Raw genomic sequence first — 25570 nt, 5'->3', positions numbered from 1 at the left:
ATTTATTGAAGCAAGTAAAATGCCATGAATTTTATTCTTGTATGTGATTCTATGCTATTTGTAGATATGAATAAAAAAAAAAATTACTTCATTAACACTGTACCTTCCCGAGATATTGCTTTTTTGTAAAGTACCTTTTCCGTCCCAAAAATTACTTAAAAAATACTTTTGGTAATTTTTTAAAGTCAAGTAGATAAATGTAAAGGGTTTATTTATTTTTTTCTGCAATCAGCATAGTTTTCTTGATAATATTGAAAATTTTCATTGCATTTGCACTATAAATGACAAAGATACAATTTTTTTTCATTGAAGGTACAAGCTCTTCCGGAGTGCTCGGAATATGTAAAAACGCTTATTTTGCCCAAACTTCAACTGCCCATAAAAAAAAAACGAGTTGAGGTAGGAAGGTAAAATTTGGTATATTTTCTTATCTATATGGAAGGATTAAAAATTTAAAGTTTCATCAAAATCTGAGATGGTGGGTGACATGGCCTGGATGATTTGGTGCGGATTGACCCTTTTGTGTAGCATCTGGTGACCACTTGTCCAACACAAGGTGCTGAAAAAGAGCGGGAAAGTGCCACGCGAAAGGGAATTTGAGAATGCTTCTCTCAATAAAGGTTTTAAATGACGGTTCAGGCTACATAATACATTTTGGTATGTTAGGGGCATTTTTTAAGTTTCAAAATACCATAAAATCGTGTCATGTGTGGTTGAGCTGTTAGCATATGATGCCGGCACTTGACGGATGTAAATGTTAGATATCTGCTGGCATTCAAGTGGGTAATAATAAATATACCTTAGGATGGTGTGAAGCCATTTTGTTATATTTATATGTTCACTGACTGATTTAAAATAAAAATTTAACTAGTGATACACACCACTGAAGTGTGTTATGTGTGAGAACTATCCTATTCTATCTCTTATGCAAAATCCACATACAAGGATAGCCGCCGATGGATCACAAAACTGGGTAATTTCGATCACCATTGTGGATACGGTGAGCTTAAATATGTATATATTTTATAATATTATTGGGTGGCGTACTTTAGTAGCTGTGAATTATACAACACAAACAGCCTGGGTCTGGTGGGTGGGGTAGGAGGCGCCTGTGGGGAGTGGAGCCCCACCTGCATGGCCCCCGCAGCACCCCAGTAAGTGTAGGCTCGCACTGTCATCTCCACGGGGCTGTAGGGGGGCACCATGCCCCCATAGTAGGTGATCATGGCTTCTGTGGTGGTGTGCTGGAATGAAAAAATTGTCAATTATTCGAATTTAGATAAAGGTAAAAAAAAAATCATATATACCAAGGAAACGAATAAACTAAAAATGAAGCACGTGCAATGGTAGAGACCGAACTAGCAGTGGGTTGAATCCGCTACACCGCTGTGGAAACCTGACCCTGTGGACCACTCGACCACTAACCGGTAGAAGAGTAATGTTTTAATGTGAATTAAGCAAGGAATGTGTGCCAAGTAGAACTTTTGGTTTCGAGCCTGCCCTGAGAGTTTCATGTTTATAAATTTGTGGGTTTCACCACTTTGTTTCCAACATAGGATTATTTTTATGTTCGTTTAGAAAGTACAGTAAGCCTATTTACAAAAATTAAATAAAGCTATCCATAATGGGCTTAATTCAAACATCACTTTAAAATCAAGAACAGCAAACATTATTATAAAGGAGCTGGCCAATTTCGAATTTGAAACACGGCGTGGAGTAAATGTAAAAAAATGATATCAAATTTAAAATCAGTACCACCTTGCTAGCATGGAATTGATTTGGGAAAATAGTGACTAAAATAAGATCATCACTAAATGATGAAACCTAAGGGTACGTATTTTTTATTACTACATTTGCGAACCGAAATGCGAACGGTACCACGAATTAAGGGAAAGGAACGAGTCAACTACAAGCAGCATTTCGCGCCATTTGCGGTTACTTCGTTTCTTTGCCATAAGTTGAGGTTCAGTTCGACAGTTCGGCTCGCGGCTGTATACGTAGCATTAGATACTTAGATATTATTGAGATCAAAGTTTAAATCTCGAAATATTAATGAGTTTTTTTTAATTATAAACTCTCCAGCGTTTTAGGGTCATATATGACCAGGTGTCCATATTTTATTAAATTATCTTTATTTTTTTGCTATCATGCGGAAAGACATAATTTTTTTGACATTAGAAAAAGAAATAATTTTTTTTCTAGTTTGCCTCAAACATTTATAGTGGAATAAAATTCTAAGAATATCAAAATAGAATAATTCATATTTGGCGCCGCTATCGTAACAATCGGTTTAACTTATTTTTATTATATGAACGAGATAAAAGTACAGTTTTCTTACAAATTCCCCAAACAAAACGAATGTGTTTTCGAAATATCTAGTTCTCTCAATTTTTCTAAGATTTGGGTAAAAAATTAAGTAAAAATGTGGTTAGCGTTTTTGACTACCTTTTTCATGTTTGATAAAAAATTGTATTATTTAGAAAAAGTAATGTTTATTTTTAATGCATACACCGGAAAGATAATTTTATATAGTGTCTAAAACAGTATTTGTTTTTACGGAAAATTAAAAAATAAGATGTATATAGCGCATTTGAAATACACATAAAACATTGCAAACTGAACAAATGTGATGAAAATACTGAAGGGTAACGAATTTTTTTTTGTTCTTTTCTTTTGTGCAGTTTATTTATTTTTTATAACATTAATTACATTTTATGCAAGGAAGCTTTTGACTGTCCAACTAGGAAGGTTTACCGTTTTAGGACAGTCAAATTAACAGGTTTCAAATTATCCTAGAGAAACACAGGATTTAACCTTTTCACTGCGATCAAATGTACCGAAAATTACACTCTTAAGCTGTACTCACTTTGAAAATCAAAACCTACCACTTGAAACAGCTATAAATCTCTTATTTCTAGACAGATTTATGATTTGCTTATCTTAAAAGCTTTATTAATGCTCTTGAAGTTTGTTGAAACACATAAATAAACAATAAACCGCAGGATACAGATATAATATTATAAACAGTGACCCATCACAAAAAATCAACAAGAACTGTCGCCATCACATGCACACTGCTATATTGTTTATAGTATTTAATTACCCCGTCTGATGGGATTTGGACCACTGTGCCGATATCATCAAAACACAATTATTTTTATTATTATATCTACTAACAAATAAAGTTTTAATAAAAAGTTAACATGAGGAGAAATATTTTGTTTTTCATGGTAGTTTCTAAAACATGGCCACACACACAATGTCACATCGCACTCTGGGCATTTATACTGGGACATTTTCCTTTTTTTAGAAATGGCGCACACTCGGCAGGCTCGGTGAAGTTTTTGAGAATTATTTCCCTTTATTGGGTGGGGCATATGTTTTGCTAATGCCTTAGCAGTTAGTCTCAGAGGTAAATCGTGTGAAGAGCGAGAATGAGGCTCAGATCGGGAAATTTCATGATATTTTTGCAACAATTGTCGTATTACGGCTAATTGGAAATCTGCTAAACTAACATTTTTATTTGTAATTGATTTAAAAGCTATATGAGAGTTCAATAAATACAGATCAATAATATGGAAGGCCACTTTTTTATACCACTTAATTGTTTTTCGCAGGCAATTAATACTACTTAACATCAAGTCCACTTTGTCAACAGAACCCATACACTTATTATGGTCTAGAACGCACTTGGGTTTCATAATTGGTTGACGAGTTTTCCAATCAACTTTTCCCGTCATGTCCACGGAGTCGTCATGTAAGGTTGTTAGCATGTGAACTTCTCTTTTATCGCACCACTTTAAAGCCAACAGAAGTCCACGATGTTGTGCTTTCATTTCACCCTTTTTAAGTTTATTAAATTTTGCCATGCCTTTTCATGTCTTCCGCACCGTACCACATGCATTGGTTTTGTTCGTATGGAGAAAATCATATAGTTGAGGGCTACTGTACCAATTATCAATAAAAAGATTTTCTTTTATTTAAATAATCTTGAAGTAGTGTTGTTACTACAGCCCCCGAAACCCCGAGACATTCAGAGTCAGTTATGTCAGTCCCTTCGCCACAATAAATAATGAAGTCTAATATAAAACCCGTCTTCACGTCACACAATACAAATATTTTAATTCCAAACCGGTGACGTTTGGATGGTATATTATTTTCATAAGGTATCAAAGTTTTTTTGAACATTTTTCGGGTATGGTCAGTTAGGATTTTAATTTTGTAAAGTCGGTCACCAGGAATTTGTGTGTCGGGGTTTGAGAAGTGTAACATTCGCAATATAATTTCGTAACGATCCCTAGACATGGTTTCTTCCGAAAATTGTACTAGCGAGCAATCGGTCAGTGGACCAGTGTTCTTCGATAGTAAGATGTCAGTTTCTCGTCATTAACATTAACAGTGCAAAAAAAAATGTGGGAGGAATGCAGATCACGCCAAACTCTGGGAATTGAATAAAAATGCACTTTCTAGATGAAAAAAGTGTGTAGAAATTCATTAAAAAAAGAATTAAGGCGCGGAAGAATAAATTGAGGGAGATACAGCCGATCAAAGTTTAATAAATTGCACTTCGCGATCTGATATTATCACCATATTCGGACAGTCCGCCGCCATATTTTGTCACGAAAATCAAATTAAAAACTTTTAATACTTTTGAAATTTCAGTAGTGCCATCCAAAAAATAAAAAGTGTTGCCATATAATAATATCAATGCATGGAAAATTCTGAAAATTAAATATCATTTGCCAGATTGGTAGTTTATTATTTAAAATCTTGTAAATACTTAATTAATGTATATATATATATAACCTAACCTAACTGTGATTTTCTATAACAAAAAAATGACCCTTTAATAACGCCCACTCGCGTCCCCTTTAGAGTTTTATCCCAGTTTTCAAGTAGTTTGTGGGCTACATAGACGGTTTGTGATTTAATACTAATACATTTTTTTTCATGTTATTTCCTGTTACACAAAATTGCCCCTTTAATAACGCCTGCTCGCGTCCCCTTTAGAGTTATATCCCAGTTTTCAAGTAGTTTGTGGGCTACGCTAGGTTTGTATAGACTGGTTTGTGATTTAATTCTAATACCTTTTTCCCATGTTCTTCTGCCTACTCTAACCCAAACTAAACACCTAACCTATTTTGTAAAAAAATATTATTATTATATGGCAACACTTTTCTTTTTTTGGTTGGCACTACTGAAATTTCAAAAGTAAATAATTGTTAATTTGATTTTCTTAAGTCATAATTGATAAATAAAACATGGTTCCTATGTATCGCGTACGAAGTTTCAAAACCCTATAACTCAGTTAATAGTGCCGACCCCCACCTAATTCTTTCAGATTCGGATTCCCCAGCCCTAAATTAGTCTAAATCAAGTTCAATTTCGGTTATACTCCCATAAACCGAATATTACCCTCAGATCGCGAAGTGCAATTTTATTAAACTTTGATCGGCTGTATCTCCCTCAATTTATTCTTCCGCGCCTTAATTCTTTTTTTAATGAGTTTCTACACACTTTTCTCATCTAGAAAGTGCATTTTTATTCAATTCCCAGAGTTTGGCGTGATCTGCATTTCACCCAAAAATGTACGTTTCTTCGACAGATGTGTCAACCCATTTACGAAGTCTGGATTTTTGGGAAGGTTCTTGTTTTGATATGGTGGCTATTTAATATTGATTAGTTTCGATCACCATTTTTGTCACTATTTCTTTGTTCAAGAAGTATTCAAAAAAGTCAATTTCCGATGAATTACCAGAAAATAAAGTGGATGGATCAAAACCTGACACAAAATCATCAAATTCATGAACTATTGGAATAAATGGACCAGAGGTCCAAGAAGAAAAGCAGTCTGCATTTACGGTATAGTCTAAGTTAGGTGTACGAGAGTCATGATCTTGGCTTGTCCCGGGGGCGTTTATTTCACTGTCACTAACTTCTTCAGTAATTGGTATATCTTGATCATCTTCACTTATTTCTAAATCAGAGTCCATGTCTAAAAATGTTTCATAAATTTCGTCTTCCGTAAGACTGGGGTTTGCCATTTTTAAGGGAGTTCAATTTTGATATATAAACGGTAAGCCTATAAATATAGACAGATATATTACTATTTAGGTTGTCCACAAAATTAAGAAATAAAATCACAAAATAAAGTCAATCAAAAAGTCTTGAGTAAAATAACTATTTTTAAAACACGTCACGTCACAAGTTCACAAACAAACGAAAGTCAATCAAAAAGTCTTGAGTAAAATAACTATTTTTAAAACACGTCACGTCACTTAAGTTCACAAACAAACTAATGTATCACAGAAAAATAAATTACTTAAAAAGATTCGCAAAATAGAAATCGGTCAATATTTTACATCGACGCATAAGTCCATCAAAGCAGATAAGATCACCTAAGAAATACTATGGATGACACAACGATTCAGCGGCGCGACATTCAAATGACTGAATGAAGATTTAACGAATCATCGCTTTCACAATGTTTTATGTAAACAATTTATTATATTTTAACCAGCAAACGCCAGATGTCAGTAAGAAAAAGGATTGAACTATTTTTTGGTTCAGTTATCTGCTAAATTCGTCGCGTATTTACGTAGTATCAAGCCGCTAAGGTGAAACGCATGATATGATGCGCGTAGCGTGGGGGGCACGAATTATTTTCGCATGAATTGATGCGCGTAGCGGCGAAAAAGTTAAGAATAGGGAAAATAAGTATGTAAAAGCGAAGATACAACTAGGCGTTCGTGATAAATAATTATCAGATTACATTTTTTAGTAATATTTCGGAATCAGTCCTGCCTAGATCTAATAACCCATAGACATATGAATATTAGTAGACCTGCCCTAAGTGATTAAAAACGTATTATCCCCACTCCCCATACCGGTTCTATTGAGCCGGCTGGGCTCGCGTACGGCCTCAAGTGATATTTGAAAACGTGACGTCATCATTCTTGTGCGAACTATGGTCGAGGCATCATCGGTTCATTTTACGAAATAACACGGCAAAATGTTTACTTGTACTATGAAAACTGGTAAAAATAGATGCGAAAAAAGAGAATAAACCCAATTGTCGTATTACATTCCATATATAAGCATTATTTTATTTTATTTTAAGCATATTCACATCGTATAATATGAATAAGTTGTTACTATCACATCGAGAAACGTCTGGACGCGAAACACAAAGCTGGTTGGTTGCTGGGAAGTAAATTATGAACATTTATAAAAGTGTCTTAACTAAATACTCTGAAACTAACTACGACTCTGAATATAGAAGCTGCCTTACTTTGCCGAATTTGGACTTCGCAAATTTGTTCATAACGTGGCGAGTAATTTGCGCTCCCATGTAAAAATGTCTATTCATTCAAAGCAGATTTTACTTTTAAGAAGTAAATGGTGATATTATAATGCGAGATGCCTATTTACTGTCAGATTGATTTATTGACGAATCACAGTCAGCTTCACTCCCTTCGTTCTTCAACAGTTGATTTTACCCCTCGCCTTTATCTTCTCGTCTATTAATTCCTATGTCTGTGTAATAACCATTTTATTATTTTTGGACTGAAGGATGACAATTCACACAGTTTCAGCTGTGAGGGGATATTGTTATACATATATTTTAGAACCGAGATATGAGAATAGTTTTTGATAAGCCGCTCTGTTGCTTGTTGGAACGGAAAGCTCATTTCTTCCCTTACGTCTGGTTTGATGTTTGTGTTTGGCTGTTTTCATTTTGTTTTTATTTTTATGAACATGGATTACTATTTTTTTTTATAACACTGTCGGACATCTAGTACGTTAAATTCCTTGAAGAGAGCATCGCTCGAATATCTGAAAGGTTTCTTCATAATAACACGTAAAATAGATTTCTCTGCCTTCAATAACGGGTTTAATGTTGTTCTTCTTGTATCTCCCCACCCACTCCCCACCCAATGTAACCGTAGGTTATGATTGAGTTACACAGCCCGTAGTATATGTTTTTTAAGTCTTGTTTTTTGAAAATTCCCGTAGTGAAATAAATATGTGTATCAGTGTGCGCACTCTTTTAGCTACATTTTCAATCTGGTTCTTCCATTTGAGGTTATAATAAATTATAACGCCTTAATATTTAATAAATTTAACACAAGATTAGTTACTTGGATGTTTTATTTGAAAACTTTATTTTAATGATAAAAATTTTATCTTATATTAGAAGTTGGAACTTAAGTTCCAACTTATAATTTTTTTTAAATTTAACCTTTTGAACGCGTTAATTTGCTCCGTTTTATCTATACCCGTACGCAGTACATATTTTCAAATACCTATGCACGAAATTAAATAAAATAGTTTTACCTACCAATAAAACTTATATTATGTACCTAACCTCATTTAAAACCTTTATTGAGAGAAGCATTCTCAAATTCCCTTTCGCGTGGCACTTTCCCGCTCTTTTTCAGCACCTTATGTTGGACAAGTGGTCACCAGATGCTACACAAAAGTAAAGCGTCCCCTATGCGACTTTTGTTTACGGCATTCTTTCTCATTAGTTCTCACCAGGCAGTGATTGCCTAGGTTTTAAATGAGGTTAGGTACATAATATAAGTTTTATTGGTAGGTAAAACTATTTTATTATGTAGCCTGAACCGTCATTTAAAACCTTTATTGAGATCTGTTTGTTATCGACTGGTGACCACTAACGCTAATGTGATCTATTATAATACGTCAAAAACTGGAATACCTACTCACGTGTTACAGTGGGTGGAATAGGGAGGCTACAGACAATGCCCTATTTACCTCTAGGGGAGTATTAACTTCCCTTCTGTAGAATTTGGCAAAGGTGTCCCGGCTCCTCCAGTTCCCTCGAGCCAGGATGTCATCCAATCTAAAATTATCCAGCCAGTTAAGTGACGCCACTGCTGCCCGTACACTTCCCGGGGCAGCTGTGATCTTAGCTTCTTCTAGAATTGTTTTGACCCAACGGGCGATGACTGTTCTTGAAGCTGCCTTAACTGCTCCCGATGTAGTGATGAAGAGTTCTGTTAAATTCTGCTTTGTTTCCCTCCGTTCTTTGGAGGTTTCAATCAGTTTCTTAATCCAGTATGCTGGGTCTATATTTGGCTGATTTCCGTTTCTCAACCTCCAACCTGACTGTTGGTATGTAGCAGAGTCAGTTTTGGATCCGAAAACTGGCCATAACGAGACCCCTTCCTCATTTATGAATAGTTTGTCTGGCGAACACTGTAACAAGGTCAGGTCATGCACTCTTCGTCCCGAAGCTAACAAAAGTAAAGTCGCTGCCCTTCTCGAGACTTCAAAGAGACTCAACTTTTTGGGTGGGTTAGCTTCTAACCAGGTCAACACCATTCTGGGATCCCAGATAGGAGGCTTAGACAGTTTAGGATGCTTTAATGCTGCGGCTTTGAGAACTTGTCTGACTAGAGGGTGTGAGCTTAGGTTTCCTTCTTCCGGGCTACTGAAAGTTGTTACTACCGATTTATGGAGTCGAATTGTGCTGGGAGAAAAATTGTCTTCTAAACTAAGATCTGTTAAAAATCTTGCCAGGTTACTTCCTGTAGGGACATTCGGGTTTACCCCGTGATTTAATGCCCACTTTTGCCACCTAAGCCATGCCGGTTTATATGTTTTAAGTGTGGATTCTCTCCAACCTGACTTTAAAAATTCTTTCTGTTTGTCCGACCAATCTGTTAATGACTGACTCCACCCCGGCACTTCCACACCTCCAAAATAAAATCCTCTACTTGTGGAGGGGGTTTCAAGGTTCTGGTGTCTATCAGCACTTCTGTCAGGTTCATTATGGTGAAAGGAGGGCTCGTCGCTCGACTTTTCAAGTCTGGTCTCCAGAATACTTTCTTCCATCTCGGGGCTACAATCAGGTATAGGCCCTTGGCCCGGTTGAGGTGTGCGAGAACTCTCGGCATGAGGCACGGAGGGGGGAACACCCAAGCTAGAGGAAAATCCCACTCTCGAGTCCAAGCGTTGACAAAACTTGCCTCTTTGTCGAATACATTTAGGGACACATAATCTTCTACAACGTGAGCTGTCTCCGATGCAAACAGGTCTATAGTTGGTCTCCCCCATTTTGCAAAAATCAATTTTGTTGCTGCTGGTAAAAGATGCCACTCCGGAGGTTCGCGTTTTCTGGAGAGTTGATCTGCCACCTCGTTGAACCTTCCTGGTAGGTAGTGAGCAGACAGTGAAATGCGATACGTGTCTGTCATCTGAAGGACTTGACGAGTCGCTTCGAGCAATGTCTTGGATCGTGTGCCGCCTTCGTTGCGAAGGTACGCAACCACCGATTTGTTGTCTGACTGGATCAGGAGACCCGAGTCTGACAGCTCTGGCCCGTGAGGAGTAAGTGCTGCCAGCACGGCGAGCATTTCCTTGACATTGCTGTGGAGAGGTTGCTGTGTTTGGGACCAAGCTCCACTCAATCTGAGGTCGTCTAGCTGCGCACCCCATCCCCAGTCCGAGGCGTCGGTCGTGAGGGTATGACGAATCACTGCTTGATGCATTGGTGACCACGTCTGCAGGGACCTGCTCCACCATCTCAGCTCCTCTATCGCTGTTCGAGGAATGGGATGGAGTCGTCTCGGTTTGAATGCAGGCAGCTTGCGACTGGCACACTGTAACATGCGAAGGTTAAGCCTGCCTCTATGAATGGCGAAACTAGCAAAATTGAGGGTACCCAAGAGGCTCTGGGCCTGCTCAAGTGACCACCTTCCTAGATTAATGTATTGTTTCAGTAAATTTGTTATTTTCGCTATTTTAGTTTGCGGGAGGCCTTTTAAGCCGTCCCTTGAATTCCATGAAATTCCCAAATATTCAATTTTCTGAACTGGACACAGAGTGGATTTACTGAATTGTATTATCCACCCAAGAGTTTGTAACATTGAAATAGTTTCGAATGTATGCATTTTCAATATATTTTCATTTTGATGTACTATCAAAAAATCATCTAGGTAAACAATTATTCTGAGACCTTTGTCTCTTAATTTTTGCGCTATCCAATTGGTAAGTGAAGCAAAAACCTTTGGAGCTGAGGCTAGTCCAAAAGGCAAACATGTCATTTGAAGCAGTTCTCCATTAAAAATCAGTCTCAAAAAACGGCGATGATTCTCATGAATTGGAAGGTGAAAGTAGGCTTGAGAAAGGTCCACTTTAACCATCCAGTCGCCTGGTTGAATAAATGTTGCAACCTTATTAACATTAATAAGTCTGAATTTGCTAATAGCTAAGAAATTGTTCAAACGACGAAGGTTGAAGACCGGCCTAAATGACCCGTCTTGCTTCGGTATGAGAAACATCCGTGACAGAAAGGAAGGCGATATTGAAGCTGATTCCAATATCTTTTCCTTTTTCATTTTGTCTATTTGTCGTGTCATTTCGTCTGTGATTTGGGTTTTATAAGTTGAGCTTACCGTGTCTGCCACTATACTTAGAGGGGGTTTCTGCCGAAAGGGTAGCTTGTACCCTCGCAACATGGTTAGCAGTGCTGGTGGTGCTTCTAATTCTTCCCATTTGCTTATGAAGTGCTGCAATTGCCCCCCCTGAAACGCCTTCTCCGGATAGTCATAGCCTATCCTTGTTGCCAAAATTCCTTCTTGGTTTGGCTGGTCCCCTCTTGTCCGCACCTCTTGCATCTTGATTAGATCGCCCTCCGCGGGGGGCTTTGTTGTCTCGGAAGGGCTTGTTGTCCCGAAACGTCCTGCTTTCCCGAAAGGGCCTGCTCTCACGAAAAGGCTTCCTCACTGGCACTTTCTTGGGCATCTGCGAGCTGGTTGATGGCTGAGGGTCGAAGCTTGAATGTGGGAAGCATTTATCCAGTCCTCCCATCCGCTGAATCTGGGATTCTAGCTTCATTGGTTCAAAAAGATAACCCGCTGCTGGAGGAATATTTTTGACTGCCTCCCGTACGTAGCGGCTCTTTATCTCGTTAAGGATTGCATCCCTACGATGCTGGATCGCATTTGCTCTCCTTCCACAGACCATCTGCAGGACATCTTTGGTCACTGTCTGATATTGCGTATCCGGGGCAAATAGCGACTCCACTTTCTTGAAGAGGGAACCTGCTGACAATTCCTTGCCTTCCTCTGCACTCCAGTTTACCAGTTCCTGAAGAGATTTCTTGAGGCACTCATTTTGCTGCAACAGGGCATGGCTTAGTGACCCGCAAAATTTGTCAAGTGACCCCGCGTATTGCTCTGCCTTATTCAAATGCAGAAACTCTCCATTAACCTCCAACTGGTTGAACATGGGGTTGGCCAGGTATTTTCTTACGACCTCCCCATACCTTACTTCGTTCCATTCAGGCGAACCGAAGTGTTGTAAATCTTCGATTTTCTTTACGCGGTTTGCGTCCGCCTTATGGGTCCCCGAAACGATCAAGTACACTTGACAAGTCCACGTGCTTGACGATTTCACTTGACGAGGGACTTGAGGCGACTTGAAGGTGCCGTCAAGTCCACGTGCCGCAGTCGTTTACCGCCCTGTGCCCAGGAAAGTGGCTGTCGCAAAAATTAATAATGGTTTCCAACGCAGACAAGGCATTCCTTGCTATAACTCTAGCGGTATCTATCACAGAAAAACTTGTCAAGTCGCGTCAAGTCGCATCAAGCGCAAGGTGGTTCAAGTGCCGTCAATCAAAATTCAAAGTACTTCGAACAGCCTCGCTGTTATAATATAATGTATTATCTTGAAATAATTATACACTTAAAATAATTATATACGGGAAAAATCGTTATAAATTCGGAGCTACTTCGCAACGACAACGCCAGCGACGGAATTTAAAACGCTAATGAGAAAGAATGCCGTAAACAAAAGTCGCATAGGGGACGCTTTACTTTTGTGTAGCATCTGGTGACCACTTGTCCAACATAAGGTGCTGAAAAAGAGCGGGAAAGTGCCACGCGAAAGGGAATTTGAGAATGCTTCTCTCAATAAAGGTTTTAAATGACGGTTCAGGCTACATAATGTCAAATTATAGGATTCTGGCATGATTTATTGGACTATATAGACAGAACAGATTATTGTCCAACTTATGAAAACAAATCCTCGTGTGTCAACACTCTTAGATGTTTATAAAAACAAAAACATAAAATTTCATACAAAGACGTACCTTATCTTTTTAATGTGGTCCCGCCATTCACTCGGCGTCATAAATAAACCACTCTCGGTGTGTTTGTACTTAGGCCAATGCTTTGATAGACACAAGTGGGACACCATGATCACTTATCATTGTTAGTTATGAAAAGTTGTGAATGACATACTAGTACTAACGCCATCCGTTGACAAAAATGTAAACTAAAGGACTAAAAGGCGCGGAGAGGCGCACTTGATTATCGATCTTTTTTTATGAAATACAATTTTATTTTTGAGAAATTCTTGTAGATGTCAGCATCGTGATAGTTCTACGAATATCCAAGTGAGCAAGAAATACATTTATGTCAAAAGAGCGCTGGAATATCGGCCATCAAAGTTTCCGTATCAACTGTTGATACAGCCGCGTGTGAGTATAGACTTTTTGCCGTAACAACAGTTGATACGGCCGCGTGCAAAGAGTTAAACATTTCCCGAGGACTAAAAATTGCCAGCACAGTAATCCTGGTTCTGTGAAAATCTCCGGAATCAAAAGCTCTATTGCCAAGACATAGTTGTATGGCGTTTTTATCTCTACGAGGGATGTTTAGTTTTTTAGAAAATAGGGCAATCATTTTTACGATTTTTCTCTTTTTTTATTTTTTATAATGATGCAGAAAATTTTGTATTTATTTATAATATATAATTGGGAAACACTACCACCGGAGATACTCACTTCCTCATGAATATTGTGATTGTACTCAATCTTGATCTCATAGAAGACTTGTCCATAGTTGACTTTGGTGACCGGATTCCATGTTATATTAAAGGTATTCCAGTCACCCAGGATGCTGATAGAAGTGGGATCCACTGACTCTGGGATGACGTTAATAATTTCTTTGTCAACTGGAAAACAAAAACAATACATTAAATAGAATTATTAATTTAAAATTATGTAAAGGGGTTTGATGATAATATGTTAATAAATAATTAGTGATATTAAAATAACATTCAATACATCTAAACTTCTCAAAAAATTAAGATTAAATGTAGCAGAAAAGAAGCACTTATGTTTCCAATAAATTTAATTCAAACATTGTTCATGTATGAGAAACATAGACATTCAAAAAATATGTGTGCATGAACGGAATAAACGATGGGACCGGGAGCCATTTTGGTATTCAAAAGTTGGGTCGAAAACTATCTCAAAGCCAACTTGTTTACAGGCTTGGGAGCCTTTCGAGGTGTCAAGTGATTAAGTCAGTGCTGTGCCATAATAGAGCAACAACAGTTTGAAAATGGCGACAATTGTTGTTGGTACTCGTTGTTACTACTGGTTTGTGTGTTTTTTTACCGCGACCATAATAAAAGTGGTTAGATTATTTTAAACAGTGAATTTTGCTTGGCAACAGCAGTAACTTTGTAATTTGGCAATTGCGCGCCCAGACCTTTACACTACTCGGCCTTGCATTTTATCTAAGGACGCATAAAATCTTCAGGCAGGAAACAATTGTATTATTTATAATAAACGGTAATAATAAGTAACTTGCGTGTATTTAAAAATGTTTTTCCTTTGTTTTTACTAGTGTTTACAGAGTTATTTAAACGCCTTCTCAATTAAAGTAAATTTTTTGTTTGCCACTTTGAGATTTCTATAGCGCGTCAATGTGGTGATATTTAATACATTTGGATTTTGGAGACAATCTTTTTAATTTCGATTCTAATGTGAAGTAAAACCCAGGTTTGTGTAGAATGCTTTGTTTTTAGACGAATTGTAAATAAATGCAATTGCAACTCCAATGAGTTTGGAGTTGACATTGCATTTATTTTTCCTTTTTCTTTCCTTCTGTAATCCTTTAGGTACTGTTTGTATGTATAAGCTAATCCAAAGATATACTACACAAATGTTTGAATGGAGTTACAGGAGAATACAATGCAAAACTGAATGGAAAAAGAAGTAAGGACCCCGAGGAAGACATAGTACGATGAAGTGAATCATACACTTGTTGTCGCATTATGTCAAAAGTCAGTTAATGTGGACGAAGCAAGGGGTGTGCCAATACAGAGATGTGTGGCAATCCATCCTCTCTGCCTAACCCTGAGAAGAAATGGTAATGTCATCATATCTTCTGTCTTTCTCGTTTTCATACATAACGTGTGAGAAGAAGATTTTTGTGTAAGCATTTTAGGATGGTCGTCGATGATGATCGCATACAATCTCTCTTTATAATAGATACTGTCACATTCAAATATGTACTGTTTAGTTGTGTTTAGTTCACAAGGTGACAAGGTGTCTTAAGGTTTCTATTGGCATTGTGTTTTATCTCGGGACTCGTGCTGTCCTTATAATGAGGAAGGAGTGAATGCATGAAAATCAATGTGTACAGATGTTATTACGTACCAGGGTTCATCTGTATGTCAGGATCCACAACTGCGATCATGTTGACATTGGAGGTGGTAACCACATTCAAAGTGGCCCTGTTTTGCCCGCTCAGATCTGATATGACCGCATTAGAGTCGTCTTGCAGCCAGATCAAACGTTGGCTGAAGTAGCACAACGGGCCCGTTATTGTGGTTCCAGATAAGGATGTTATTAGAGTTCCAGATACCTAGAATTATTATCAATAATAGACAGCATATTTTAAAAATATGTATTATGTAGCATAGGCTTTATTTAAAACCTATAAAGTGAGATAAACATTACCATTTTGCAGCCAAATCGACGTTTCTTAACAATTTCGTGTGTAATTCTTAGTTTAAATCTCCCGCCAATGTCACCTGCTAGTTCCAAATGCATCCTTGAGGCGGAGCGAGTAGTGGGACGCCACCAGTGATGCTATAATTTCATGTTTCATTAGCATTTATTTTGCGAAGGTCAAACACGTTTGGTTTGTTTACAAACATCAAATACCGTAAAATAACCTGTTTTTCAGTATTTTTTTTTCGAGGTTATTAACAGTGTGACTGTTCGAACTCCGTAAAATTGCGATTTATAGAGTTTCGTGTGTTTTTGTTTAGTGTTTTTTGTATTTTCGTGATTATGTCGGATTCCAAACGTTCCGAGAGCGGGGAACCGAATTTTCGAGGGCGGAAGTCATGAAGGTGATCCACACGGACACGCGGGGCAGCGTCCGAGGGTCTGCGGCGAAGACAAAGCCAAGAAGCAGAGGGTTTGTGAATTAGCTCCCGCCGACCCGCGAATTAACGTATTAACGCAGCAGATGTCCCAGATGCACGAAATGTTGCGTCTGCTGCTGGAGAAGCGTTCGGAGGCTCCCGTCGGTGGCGCCTCGGATGACGATGACGAGGACAGCATCCCCTGGACACCCCTGCGTCGCTTCGGGAGGAATTGGCAGGAGATTTGGGAATGGGACTCGTCCATCCGAATAAGCCGTCTCGTGACTTGGATCTCGGGGAATGGACAACTGACCTAAAGCAGCCGAAGATACCATCGGCCGACCCAGGGAGGGTGAAAAAAGTGGAGCTCCTTCAGCATCTGGGGACGGCCAACTGGAACAATGTCCGCTACCTCAAGATCCAGAAGTCGTATGCCGCAACCCCTCTCTTCTCAATGTTGGCATTGAACCCTGAATTGAAGCGCCTAGCTCAGGAGGAATTGGCCAGTACGTCAACGGACTCCTTCTGCGGCTCCCTGACCAATGCTCTTTTCCCTGCAGGCTGATCTCCTGAAGGCCTCCTTGCAGGAGCTGGTCAACTGGAGTGCGGAACCAGGCACGAAGCTGAGCAATTCCACTCTTTTCGAGAAGGTGCAGTCTCTCTTCGCGGCGGGGTCTGAGTCCCAGAAGGTGTCCAAAGACATCATGCAGATGGTCTGCGGAAAACGGGCTAGCCACATTGAGTATCGACGAGAGGGGGCATTGCGAGGCATCAGTGACGGATACGTCCGAGATGCCTTACGGAAGATTCCGCCCACATCGGAATATCTCTTTGACCCGAACCTCCTGTCGGCCCAGCTGGATAAGTTGGGGGGAGTGAAGAAGTGCCTCGCTCCTCAACCTAGCACGTCGCGACCAGCTCCTCCCGTTAAACCTGTGACTGTGCAGAACTCGCAGCCCTTTCGTCCTAGAGTACAGCAGGGGAGAACCATCGCGAGAAGGGAGCACCCTGAGAGTCGAGGTCCAGAACCAGCCCGTAGGGCCGCTAAAGCTTTCCCTCCCCGAGGTAGGTTCCGGCCCAAGGAAAGAGCAGGGAAGCCAGACCGTAAGAGGTTTTAACAGCGGGCCCTCTTTTCAAGGGGGTCAGTTGCGCTCATTCGCAGGTAGGTGGAGGAACCTTGGCGCCCCTACTATCATCCTTAAGATGTTAGATGGCTACCGAATTCCATTTTCATCAAAACCTCCACTAAATAATAATATTGATTTATTTAACTCCCCTTTCGCCACTAAGGACGGGTTGTTTCGGAAAATTTGAACAATTCATCAAATTTCAACGTTCATTTTCGGGTTCTGTGAAAGATTTATTCAAGTTCTGTTTTTATATCATTGTAGGTTAGTTGCTTGACAAAACTTAAATAAAAACAGAACTTTAAAAAGTCTTTCACAGAACTTGAAAATGAACGTTGAAATTTGATGAATTGTTCAGATTCTCCGAAACAACCCGTCCTAAGACTTCTGTGGCAATGACAGAACAAATAGAAAAACTCAAAGCCCTTAAGGTTTTAGAGTCGGCACCTGCCCCTCCCTCATTTATTTCTAACATGTTTCTGGTCCCCAAATCAGATGGCTCAAAGAGGCCGGTCTTTAACTTAAAGTATTTAAACAATTTTCTGACTGTCAGTAAATTTCGTCTGGTAAACGTTTATCGAGTTCCTACTTTTCTACAACCGAATGACTGGATGGTTAACCTTTTCTATGCGTCATTAATTTGTATCACTTCGTTCACACGCGGGGCTATTTATCATCAATCTAATTTATGACTTTAAACAATAATCACGCATGGATTTTAAAATTTGTTTTAAAAAATACGTCGCTTATGTCTTGAATTATCTTTTCAAGTATAAATAAACAATCCGAACATCAATGAGACTTGATAAAAATTCGAAGTATATAATATTCGTAATCTGATACGGTATACCCGGGCGGCCATGTTTATATTTCAAAGATAACGATACACATGCTTATAAACATACCGGAGTAGAGCTCTTCAACTGTGGTGCGATGTAAGTGGTTGATTTATGGGTGCGATGTCGCGTTTGACTGGATACATGAAATATTGACACACTTAAAAAGGTTCATATAATAAAAAATAACTACACTTAAATTTACAAAAATAATGAAATAATTTTTCTGTTATTATGTCACCGTAAATATGTATCACTTAATATATTTTTTTATCGTGATAAATTTTGAAACAGTTCTCAACGCATAACGGCACATTGCACTCTAAGCACATAAATTTAGTAAGTTTTCTGACTTTGGGCTTCAGTGTTGAAGTGGCACAGACACGACACCTTCGACGAGGGTTTGTGTTTTTTGCTGAAGGGGGAACTTTAATGGGCATGTGTTTGGAAACAATTTTCGATGATAAACGCATCGGGTAATCTCTTGATGTTGTGGGACGTAAAATACTCGGCAAAGTTTTGTGATATTTCTCTAGTAATTGCTCAATCACAGCCATTTGGAAATCAGCCAAACTGACTTTTTTTGATGTTACAGTTTGGTATATTATGTGAGCATTTAATAAATACAAATCAATTATATGAAATGCAACTTTCCTGTACCATTTGAGTGACTTCCTCATACAACTTAAGTTGCTTAGCATCATATCAGCTTTGTCTACTAGACCCATGTTCTTGTTATAGTCTAGAACACATTGTGGTTTTAAAATGGGCTCTCCTGTCGATCTATTTATTTTTCCCGATGGTCCAACAGAACCATCATGAAGAGTGGTCAGCATATGGATTTCACGCCTATCGTGCCATTTCAAAGCTAACAACGGTGATTGGTGCTTTGATTGGATTTCCCCTTTCTTCAATTTAACAAAAGTGCCATGCCTTTCCTGTTTTTCCGAACAGTGCCACAAGCATTAGTTTTTTTTTCGTGTAAATATTTAACCCCTCCGACTTTTCGCGAACTTGAACCTAAAATGTCTTTATCGAAATGTCAATTTCACGAAAACGTTGTGTTATTACCGCCTCACAATCAAAGCTCTATAAATGAAACATTACTGAACGGAGCCGAATAGTAAAAACTGTTTTAGAAAGGTTACAAAATAGGCTTTCAAATTGTTGTATCATAAATAAATATTAACATTTGTAAATATTTAAATTTAGAATGGAAACATGAAAAAATTGTACAAATGACTCACCTGTAATGTTTTATGTAAAAACGATACTAAAATCACGGATAATGTAAAAAAAAAAAACACTTATTTCATCGTAAAAATGTACAATAAACAATTCTGTCACTTCACTTTTTGACCATTTCATACAAAATATATTTTTAAAAAAATAATTAAACTTGCGAGGCGGGTCGGCACGTCAAACGGCTTTCTTGGCGTCGTTTTACGATTTGGCGGGTAAAATTTGCTTCCACTGAGTAGGTCTTTTTACGGGTTTCTATGGATAACTTTGAATAGAGATGTGAAGCTTCATTCAATACGAATATTCTACTTTTTGTTTTAGGGATGTCACTAGAAGAATAACGGAGTTATGACGGTTTTTGTGGAAACACACGCGTTGACGTGTAAACACGCTTATTGTACTTGACTGCTATCGTTATTTTATCGTGTATATCTGCTTACGTTGCTGACCGGTTAAATAAATTTGGACTAGTGTACCAGTTGTCGCACCACAAATTATGACCCTTTCCGAAATAATCTGACAAAAGGGTGGTTACAACGCCTCCCGAAATACCAATACCTTGAGTATCATTTTTTTATGTATCAGAACCAACATAAATTATAAAATCGAGAATGAAACCCGTCATGACGTCACACATCACAAACATTTTTATTCCAAATCGGTGACGTTTAGATGGAATGTATTGCTTGAATAATAGACGGCCTTTGAAAACGATGATGCTTTCGTCAATACATAGATTTTCATGGGGCATCATAGTTGATTTAAAAATATTTCGTGTGTGGTCAACAAGAACACGTATTTTATGCAGTCTATCAGTAGGCGTTTGAATATTACTATCACTAAAGTGGAGCATCTGTAATATTATCTGATAACGGTCTCTGGGCATTGTCTTTCCAAATATTGGTGAAAAGATTATGGGGTTCGTACTCCAATGTTCCTCGATAGCTAAGTGTTTGTTCCTAGTCATGGCAAATGTTAACGCAATAAAAACGTACATTTCTGAGACTGTTGTATCAACCCATTTTGTAACTCTCGATTTTGCTGTAAAATCCATCGTCCTAACTTTATATTGATAAAATTGATTTGTTTCATCAACAATTTTTGTCATAATTTCTGTATTCAAAAAATGTTCAAAAAACATAAGTTCGGGCGTGTCTTCAGTTAACCTGGTATCTGGATTGATACCTGATGCGAAATCGTCGAATTCATAAATAATGGGTACGAAAGGGCCGGCAGTCCACAGATTTTCAACCACTTCTTCTCCTTCTTCAATGTTCATTTCGGGTTCAGAATCATGGCTTTCATGTATTTCAGCATCTTCGCAATTATTATCGACGTCACTGTCACTAATTTCAAAATCTGAATCTATTTCTAAAGTAGCACCAAATATTTCTTCGTCATTAAGACCACGACCCGACATTTTGTATTTTGGCAATAAAAATACTTTCAAAAATTGATAAAACGTCAAACTTGTACAACTTTACACTTGATTTTTCACTAAAAAAAAGTTTTAACCACGTATTTTTATTTGAAAATAATCTAACACTGACGAAATTTTATATTTCTTCAATAGTTTGAATGAATTTATGTAACTGAACTTATTTTAAAATATGATAAATCAGATGAATGTACACTGTAATTAAAAAAGTTCATATCCACGAAAAAGCAAACAATAATTCGATAAAACAATGTAATCTACACGGCGAGCGTCTCTGTTTGAGAATCTTATAAAATGCGCCTGCGCAATAACGTGTGTAAAGACGCGGGAAGAATTCAAACTGATTCATTTTTCGCTCTGAGTTGGAAGATCCCTTCAAATCTTTATATCGATGATTAGGATACGTATTATGGATAAATATCGTAAGATGTCAGTAGTGTAAAGATGTGAGATTTTTTAAGAGTATAAGTTTTACCGTGCTCAAGCATGTTTCATACCCATAACGCCGAAGAAACTTTGCGTCGCACAGATGTGCCACCCGCGTACAGGGCATGTACAGTGCGTCGCAGGCGTGCGTCTCCCGCAGAGAAAAGGTTAAAGTGGACCTCACACATGCTTACTTTCATGTACCTGTGAGTGAGCAGCATAGATGTTTCCTTAGACTTATCTATAGGAATGAACTCTTGCAGATGACATCCCTCCCCTTTGGCTTGGCCACCGCACCTAAGGCATTCGCAACCTTCACTAACTGGTTAGCGCAGGAACTGCGGAAGAGAGGGATGAGAATTCTAGTGTATCTGGATGATTTTTTATTAGTAAACCAATGCCTGCCTACTTTAAAACACCAGTCTATTGAAATGGTGGAGTTTTTGCAAGGCTTGGGATGGCATATACAATTTGATAAGTCAATATTAGAACCATCACAACAAGTTCAATTTCTTGGTATCAGCTGGAATACTCTAACTAATGAAAAGTCTCTCCCTCAGAACAAGGTTTCAGCCCTATCTTATTTGTTAAAGGGTTTAATTCAGACGGGTAGGTGGTCACTAGATAAGGGGCGCAGCCTCTTGGGCTCTTTAAACTTTGCTAGTTTTGCAGTTCCAAGAGGCAGGCTCAACAGCCGGTACATACAGAAAGGGTGCTTAGGACTCAGACACTACCACCCTTGGGAGTCATCACCAATTCCGGCAGCTACCGCTCGGGAATTGAGATGGTGGGTTCGATCGCTCACCCTGACGTCACCTATACATCTGCCGCTGTTTGAGCATTACCTGACAACCGATGCCTCTGATCAGGGTTGGGGTGCCCAGCTGGACGAAAAGCTTCTCAGCGGTGTGTGGGCTGATGACCAGCTGAATCTTCACTCCAATGTAAAGGAGATGCTCGCCGTGTTGGCTGCCTTGTCTCCTCACGCGCTTGAGCTATCTGGCTCGGGTCTTCTGATCCAGTCGGATAACAGGTCTGTCGTATCTTATCTCCGCAAGGAGGGTGGTACCAGATCAACTCAACTCCTGAGCTGTACTCGACTAGTGCTAGATGTTTTGGATAAACACTGTGTCTCTATGACAGCACAATACTTACCCGGTCGTTTCAATGAAGTAGCGGACTGTCTATCTCGTCATCGTGCTGTACCCGAATGGCACTTGCTACCCTCGTTCACAGAGGTAGCATTCAGAAAATGGGGACGACCCGAAATAGACCTATTTGGCTCTAGGACAGCGCATGTGGTTCAAAGGTATGTTTCTCTTGATTTTCAGGACGACGAGGCAGACTACCACAATGCTTGGAGCAGGGACTGGGACTATCAGCTGGCTTGGATCTTCCCTCCCCCGTGCCTCATGCCGAGGGTTCTTTGCCACCTGAACAGAGCAAGGGGATTATACTTGGTAGTGGCTCCTCGTTGGGAAAGGGCATTTTGGAGAGCGGATCTGAAGTGTCGGGCCTTGGGTCCACCTCTTACGATTCACAATCTAGGAGAAGCACTGATAGACACCAGGACCAACAACCCCCCTCCTCAAGTAGAGTCCTTCACTCTGGAGATTTGGCTTTGTGGGGGTGGGACAAAAACCTAACAAGATGGTCAAGTCAGCAGAAGGAACTTCTTAGATCCGGATGGAGAAGTTCTACCCTTCGCACTTATGCTCCGGCATGGCGGAGGTGGCAGCGCTGGGCGTCAGAGAATCAGCTCGATGCCACGCGTCCCAAAGCTGAAGACTTAGCCAGGTTCCTAGCCGATCTACACATCAGAGAAAAGCTATCGCTGAGTACCATTTTAGTTCACAAGTCAGTGGTGTGTACCTTAGGCTCTCCCGAAGACAATAGAGAGCTGAGCTCCAATCCGATAGTGAAGAAGATATTAAAAGGGATATCTTTAGCTAGACTAAGGCCGTCAAAACCCCCCATTTGGGACCCGAGGATTGTATCATCATGGCTGGAGAAGAATTTGCCTCAACATATTACTCTCTTTGAAGCATCAAGGAGAGCAGCCACCATCCTGCTTTTGGCATCAGGGCGCCGAGTCCACGATCTCACATTGCTCCATTGCACAGCTGAAAGATTGTCAGTGGACAGTGAAGGCATCTCCATTTGGCCAGTGTTTGGTGGCAAGACAGATTCGGCAGACTGGCAACAATCAGGGTGGAGACTGGCTCGCTCGGAGTCTAGGAACATAGACCCTGTCTATTGGACGGAAAAGGTCATAGAACTGTCAAAGGAACGGAGAGCGCAGGCGATACTACCTAGCCTATTTATTACAACTTGTGGGACAGTGAAAGCGGCTTCCAGGGCAGTAATTGCAGGTTGGATTAGGACAGTCCTCAGGGATGCTGGTGTAGAGGATCCACCTGGCAGCATCCGTTCAGCAGTGGCATCTCTGAACTGGCTGCAGAATTATAAGCTGGACGATATACTGTCACGTGGTAACTGGAGAAGTCCCAATACCTTTGCCAGGTTCTATAGAAGGGAAATTGCAGAATCGGCTGGCCGAGTCAACACCGACCCATCTGTTGCTGACCTTTTTAACCTCTGTAACTGGTTAGCTGATTTCTGGAAATCTTGCCCCTATTTTCTTTTTAGCAAATAAATTTAAATATTATATTTGATTCACATTAGCATAATGTCACCAGGGGATAACAAACAATATCTCACTTTATAGGTTTTAAATAAAGCCTATGCTACATAATGAAAAAGTTTTACCTTACAATAAAACTTATATTATGTACTTAGCTTTATTTAAAACCTAGGCAAGGGCTGCCTGATGAGATCTAATGGAGCATGAAATTATATCGTCACTGGTGGCGTCCCACTACTGGCGCCGCCTCAAGGATGCATTTGGAACTAGCAGGTGACATTGGCGGGAGATTTAAACTAAGAATTACACACGAAATTGGTAAGAAACGTCGATTTGGCTGCAAAATGGTAATGTTTATCTCACTTTATAGGTTTTAAATAAAGCTAAGTACATAATATAAGTTTTATTGTAAGGTAAAACTTTTTCATTATTGTAAAAGACAAAACAGAAACGCTTGATTCACAGCAGTTGAAATAAGTATTTCACAAGAAATTTTAATGTCTTTTTCGGAAGGTGCAGAAACTTACATTATGTAGCATAGGCTTTATTTAAAACCTATAAAGTGAGATAAACATTACCATTTTGCAGCCAAATCGACGTTTCTTACCAAGTTCGTGTGTAATTCTTAGTTTAAATCTCCCGCCAATGTCACCTGCTAGTTCCTAATGCATCCTTTAGGCGGCGCCAGTAGTGGGGACGCCACCAATGATGCTATAATTTCATGTTTCATTAGCATTTATTTTGCGAAGGTCAAACACGTTTGGTTTGTTTACAAACATCAAATACCTTAAAATAACCTGTTTTTCAGTATTTGCGCAAAATTTACATTTTTTTTCGAAGTTATTAACAGTGTGACTGTTCGAACTCCGTAAAATTGCGATTTATTAGAGTTTCGTGTGTTTTTGTTTAGTGTTTTTTTTGTGGTTTCTTTGTGTTTTCTTGATTATGTCGGATTCCGAACGTTCCGAGAGCGGGAAAGCCGAATTTTCGAGGGCCGAAGTCATGAAGGTGATCCACACGGACACGCGGGGCAAGCGTTCGAGGGTCTGCGCGGAAGACAAAGCCAAGAGGCAGAGGGTTTGTGAATTAGCTCCCGCCGACCCTCGAATTGACCTGTTAACACAGCAGATGTCCCAGATGCAGGAAATGTTGCGTCTGTTGCTAGAGAAGCGTTCGGAGGCTCCCGTCCGTGGCGCCTTGGACGACGATGACGATGACGAGGACAGCATCTCCCTGGACACCCCTGCGTCGCTTCGGGAGGAATTGGCAGGAGATTTGGGAATGGGACTCATCCATCCAAATAAGCCGTCTCGCGACTTGGATCTCGGGGAGTGGACAACTGACCTAAAGCAGCCGAAGATACCATCGGCCGACCCAGGGAGGGTGAGAAAAGTGGAGCTCCTTCAGCATCTGGGGACGGCCAACTGGAACAATGTCCGCTACCTCGAGATCCAGAAGTCGTATGCCGCAACCCCTCTCTTCTCAATGTTGGCATTAAACCCTGAATTGAAGCGCCTAGCTCAGGAGGAATCGGCCAGTACGTCAACGGACTCCTTCTGCGGCTCCCTGACCAATGCTCTTTCCCTGCAGGCTGATCTCCTGAAGGCCTCCCTGCAGGAGCTGGTCAACTGGAGTGCGGAACCGGGCACGAAGCTGAGCA

At 39.6% G+C, this 25570-nt stretch overlaps 3 protein-coding genes across 3 annotated transcripts in view; 1 reads left to right on the top strand and 2 right to left on the bottom strand.

The window, feature by feature from the left end:
• Window positions 1-25570, bottom strand: part of LOC149409174 (proto-oncogene tyrosine-protein kinase ROS-like) — a 264442-nt gene that overhangs the window by 124494 nt on the left and 114378 nt on the right. Inside the window, exons 16-18 of the mRNA XM_089650093.1 lie at window positions 15482-15689; window positions 13817-13986; window positions 1048-1244 (exon numbers count right to left, since the gene is read on the bottom strand). Of these exons, the coding sequence (XP_089506219.1) occupies window positions 1048-1244; window positions 13817-13986; window positions 15482-15689 (575 nt within the window). The remainder of the gene's footprint in view (window positions 1-1047; window positions 1245-13816; window positions 13987-15481; window positions 15690-25570) is intronic.
• Window positions 9555-11648, bottom strand: LOC149409181 (uncharacterized). Its single transcript, XM_089650102.1, has 2 exons — window positions 11424-11648; window positions 9555-10628 (listed from the first exon to the last, which is right to left on the bottom strand). Exons 1-2 carry the CDS (start codon window positions 11643-11645, stop codon window positions 9690-9692), a joined length of 1161 nt encoding a protein of 386 aa, XP_089506228.1. The 5' UTR covers window positions 11646-11648; the 3' UTR covers window positions 9555-9689.
• LOC149409180 (uncharacterized) lies at window positions 16320-23923 on the top strand. Its single transcript, XM_089650080.1, has 4 exons — window positions 16320-16478; window positions 16758-17062; window positions 17145-17359; window positions 22598-23923. The coding sequence occupies exons 1-4, from the start codon at window positions 16320-16322 to the stop codon at window positions 23920-23922; spliced, it is 2004 nt and encodes a 667-aa protein (XP_089506206.1). The 3' UTR covers window position 23923.

The sequence above is a fragment of the Hesperophylax consimilis genome, unplaced genomic scaffold (genome assembly GCF_061612785.1).
Source record: "Hesperophylax consimilis isolate HC1 unplaced genomic scaffold, BYU_Hcon_1.0 scaffold_34, whole genome shotgun sequence".
Taxonomy (NCBI): Eukaryota; Metazoa; Arthropoda; class Insecta; order Trichoptera; family Limnephilidae; genus Hesperophylax; species Hesperophylax consimilis.
The sequence above is the reverse complement of the archived record's forward strand: the minus strand, read 5'-3'. Positions and strand labels throughout refer to the sequence as shown.

Excerpts from the sequence above, each read along its gene's own strand:
- LOC149409180 (XM_089650080.1), top strand. The coding sequence starts at position 16,320 with ATGTTGCGTCTGCTGCTGGAGAAGCGTTCGGAGGCTCCCGTCGGTGGC. Across the intron at positions 17,063-17,144 it reads CTGTCGGCCCAGCTGGATAA|AACTCGCAGCCCTTTCGTCC; the intron begins GTTGGGGGGAGT and ends GTGACTGTGCAG. Across the intron at positions 17,360-22,597 it reads TCAGTTGCGCTCATTCGCAG|GACGACGAGGCAGACTACCA; the intron begins GTAGGTGGAGGA and ends CTTGATTTTCAG.
- LOC149409181 (XM_089650102.1), bottom strand. The coding sequence starts at position 11,645 with ATGCAAGAGGTGCGGACAAGAGGGGACCAGCCAAACCAAGAAGGAATT. Across the intron at positions 10,629-11,423 it reads TAAGTATAGTGGCAGACACG|TGTGCCAGTCGCAAGCTGCC; the intron begins GTAAGCTCAACT and ends CGCATGTTACAG.